Source organism: Lytechinus variegatus, chromosome 1, assembly GCF_018143015.1.
Source record: "Lytechinus variegatus isolate NC3 chromosome 1, Lvar_3.0, whole genome shotgun sequence".
NCBI lineage: Eukaryota > Metazoa > Echinodermata > Echinoidea > Temnopleuroida > Toxopneustidae > Lytechinus > Lytechinus variegatus.
In genome coordinates, this window is record NC_054740.1 from 23,846,032 (window position 1) to 23,849,960 (window position 3,929).

A 3,929-nucleotide genomic window follows, 5' to 3' on the forward strand; every position below is an offset into this window, starting at 1 on the left:
TAGTAGTAGCAGTATGAGCAGTAGTATTTAGCAGTAGTGGTAGTGATTGTAATGAGCATACAGTAATTTTAAATTTGTACTTTTACACTTGGAAAACCATCATCTCAGATCATTATCATGACGGTTCAAAACACTTTACTTACACTATACAACAGCATGATCACGGTTCCAAATAACCGATCGTTTGGTTCATATACACTACGTCATCTTATATTTTCAATTAGAGCCATGAATTGTATAAAAATGTGAGCCTACCAATATCACAAAATGATCCAACCCAGCTTGAAAAGCAGAAGCATGTTGGTTCACCATCAACCACGGCACAATTGCCATTTCCGTGACACACGACCTCGGCGGAGCACCACGAAACTTTAAAGTAAGAGAGAGAGAGAAAAGTAAGACACTGATCGATAATAAAATTATGAGAATAAGACAAAGTAACACAGTAACAACGCTTCAAACAACCCGGAGCGTGCTTCCTAAAACTTACTATAATAACAAATTTGCAATGACAGTCAAAAGTAACTGAAATCCGATCGGTTGATGGTAAATTCGTCATAGCGATTGCGCATTTGTTATTAGAACAAGTCTTGATGAACCGGGACTATGGTTTTTGTCTCACCTGCATAGCAGAGTGAGACTATACGCGCCGCTTTTCCAACGGCGGTGGCGGCTTCAATACCAAATCTTAACCTAAGGTTAAGTTTTTGAAATGACAGCATAACTTAGAAAATATATGGACCTAGTTCATGAAACTTGGACATAAGATTATTCAAGTCTAACTGAACATTCTGCATGAGTTTCACGTCACATGACCAAGATCAAAGGTCATTTAGGGTCAATGAACTTTGGCCGAATTGGGGGTATCTGTTGAATTACCATCACAACTTTGAAAGTTTATGGATCTGATTCATGAAACTTGGACATATAGTAATCAATTATCACTAAACACCCTGTGCAAGTTTCAAGTCACATGATCAAGGTCAAAGGTCATTTAGAGTCAATGAAATTTGCCCAAATTGGGGGTATTTGTTGAATTACCATCATAACTTTGAAAGTATGTTGGTCTACTTTAATAAAACTTGGACATAAGAATAATCCAAGAATCACTGAACATCCTGTGTGCATTTTGGGGTCACATGACCAAGGTCAAAGGTCAATGAACGTTGACGGAATTGATGGGTATTTGTTGAATTACCATCTCTGTAAGTGTATTGGTCTAGTTCATAAAATGTGGAAATAAGAGTAACCAAGTATCACTGAACATCTCTAGCGAGTTACAGTAGGTTTCAAAGTCAGCACTGCTGCTATATTGAATCGCGTGATGCAGGTGAGAGCGCCAGAGGCATTCCACTTGTCTATACTCGGGTATCGTTTAAAGTTTAAGCCAAATTCTTAAACCTAATAAGACGGGCGGGGGGGGGGGGGCTGATTCAGCCTCCTCAATTTTTTTCGCGGTAAATCAGATGCGCAATTTTTTGTTGAGTTTTTACTATCGCGCAACTTTTGAGACCGGAATTTCGACACACGGTACTCGCCGGTTCCGATATTGCGAAACATTTCGAAAGTGCGTGCAGACCCGAAATTGCTCGAAAATGTGAATTCGTATACAAATCAAACGCAAATTATGTTTTTAGCCCATATTCATAAAATGTATCATTTATTTTCCTTTTACTGATTGAACTCAATTAATTTCATTTATTATGGTCAAAATACTGTCCCAGACATTTTCCATTTAATAAAAAACCCAAATAAGAACAAAAAGTCGCCGAAAAATAGGGAAATACAAAAGAAATTTCGAAAATTTTAATCCATAAGAAAACAGATATGATATTGGAATTTTCTGATAAAGTACATTTAATCAGACACCTAAGAAAATTCTGCGAACCAAAAATAGCATTTTAGGACCTTATTTAGTCAATTAGATAATTTTTTAACTCATAAATTTACATTATAAAAATAGCAATGAAATTTTTTGAAGAATGACATCTTACAGTTTTCGTCGCGATCGCGCGATCGATGGCGAAGATCATAAGAGGTGGGGCTGAATCAGCCCCCCCCCTCCCCGTCTTCTTAGGCATCGATTTAGGGTAAAAACTGAAATATCCAATTTGAACCTTGAAGTACGTCTTTTTTAAAAGAATTGTATCAAATAGGTTTAATTTCATAAAGAACCCGAAGTTCATGTAGTTAGGCTGTATAAAATCTGTACATGCTGCTGAATGTTGTTTTCAATGAATTTAGATACAAATGATTAGTGCAGATTTGATATGATCTGTATACGGGCCTACGGGTAACATGAGGGGAATCAAGATTTCAGAAGTACGTAAACTTTTTAATCAAACTGCTCCCAGACTTTCATTCTGATTAAGCAAACATATTTCTTTAAGAAAAACATAAGTGATTTAAACAGTGCCTATAAAAACAAACGGGACAGATTTGAAAAGTCTATAAACTTTTCTTTGATATTATGATGTCTTTATTTTGGTGGTAATATGTGCTATGAAATCTTATCTTTCAAATGCCATTAAGAAAAATAAGTTTCGTTCATGCTTGGGCGAACACGGAATGTTTTCGTCTGGGGCTACAAAGGAGGCTTGCGCCAAAATGGCATAAAATGATAAATATGATGATCGAACTATTTGCTAATCAGCAGACTTCCTCTGAAATTTGTCATTATCTTTGCCTTAGTATTCTAATTATGCGGTCAAAATTCATTTTCAAATTTATTTGCTTGAATTGTTCTGTTGCTGATTCTTTTTAATATATTTTCTCGTTTACCTTCCTTCTTTAACAAAAAAATTCAACCGAATTATGGGAAAGCGTGTATTTTTTTTTCAAATCCTTTCATTGTGTGCTACAAAGGTTATGGTGCCTTTTAACAGTGGCTCGGGGGTGTTCCCCCAATAAAAAAATGTGGAAGGAAAATAAAAGGATAGATAGTAAGTAAAATATTTCTTTTCTGAATATTATGTCAAAATCTATCACAAAATTTGATATTCTAATAAAAAGTGGACATTTTTGCTTGCTCTCTTCGCTGGCTCACAACTTTTTTAATACATTTTATCCGATCTGCCATATCTAGCTCCATCGAAATTGACTCAATATACCATTGCCATTGAAAGGCATGAATCCTTTCATCTTTGTCATGTCAAGCACATAATTAAACTTGGTCAAGAAATCATTAACCCATTGAAAATAGGATTCATGTTGTTTAAAGTTACCATAACATAATTTGTTTCACAGCCATGGCGTAATTTCCTTTAGCAAGAAATGTATCCACATTGTGCTGCACTCAACCCAGGTGAGGTGAATGGGTACCCGGCAGGATAACCTCCTTGAATGCATGAGCGGTGAAGGCAGCTCGAGCTAAAGCCGGGGTAATAATACTAACAACGCGCCTCGGTATGAAATATTTCTAGTTAGATGGCGTTATATAAATGTCTATTATTATTATCATTATTATCATTATTATTATAAAATATGATTTGAATAATAACAAGTTCTCCCAATTTATAATGCAAATAATCTTGCTTGGGTTAACAAAAGGCCTTCTTTTCTCACTTATGAAGGAAAATTGAAAGGTCAAGAAGTTTTAATGAAAAAAAATAATTCATCTAAATGAATAAATTTGTAAATGAAATTTGAAAAATCATGGCAAAGATAATGAAAATGTTAAGAGGAAGACTGATGATTAGCAAAAAATCTGACCATCAAATTTGTCATTTCTGCCATTTTGGCGCAAGTCTCTTTTTGAACCCCTGACAAAAACGTCCCTTGTTCGCTCATGTTTTTTTAATGGCATTCACAGATAAGATTTCAGAGCATTTAATATAGATGTCATAATCTGAAACAATTTTTCATAGACTTTTCAAAACTGTTTCTTTCTTTTATACGCACTGTATATCGCCAATCACCCCCCCCCCGGA

General features: G+C 35.3%; 1 protein-coding gene across 1 annotated transcript in view; it reads right to left on the reverse strand.

Annotated features, from left to right (window-relative positions):
* The window catches only part of LOC121429897 (delta and Notch-like epidermal growth factor-related receptor), a 39,078-nt gene extending 35,937 nt beyond the window's left edge, over positions 1–3,141 (reverse strand). The window contains exons 1-2 of the mRNA XM_041627160.1: positions 3,111–3,141; positions 256–489 (exon numbers count right to left, since the gene is read on the reverse strand). Coding sequence (XP_041483094.1) covers positions 256–489; positions 3,111–3,141 — 265 coding nt within the window. The remainder of the gene's footprint in view (positions 1–255; positions 490–3,110) is intronic.
* Between the last annotated feature and the right edge of the window lie 788 nt (positions 3,142–3,929).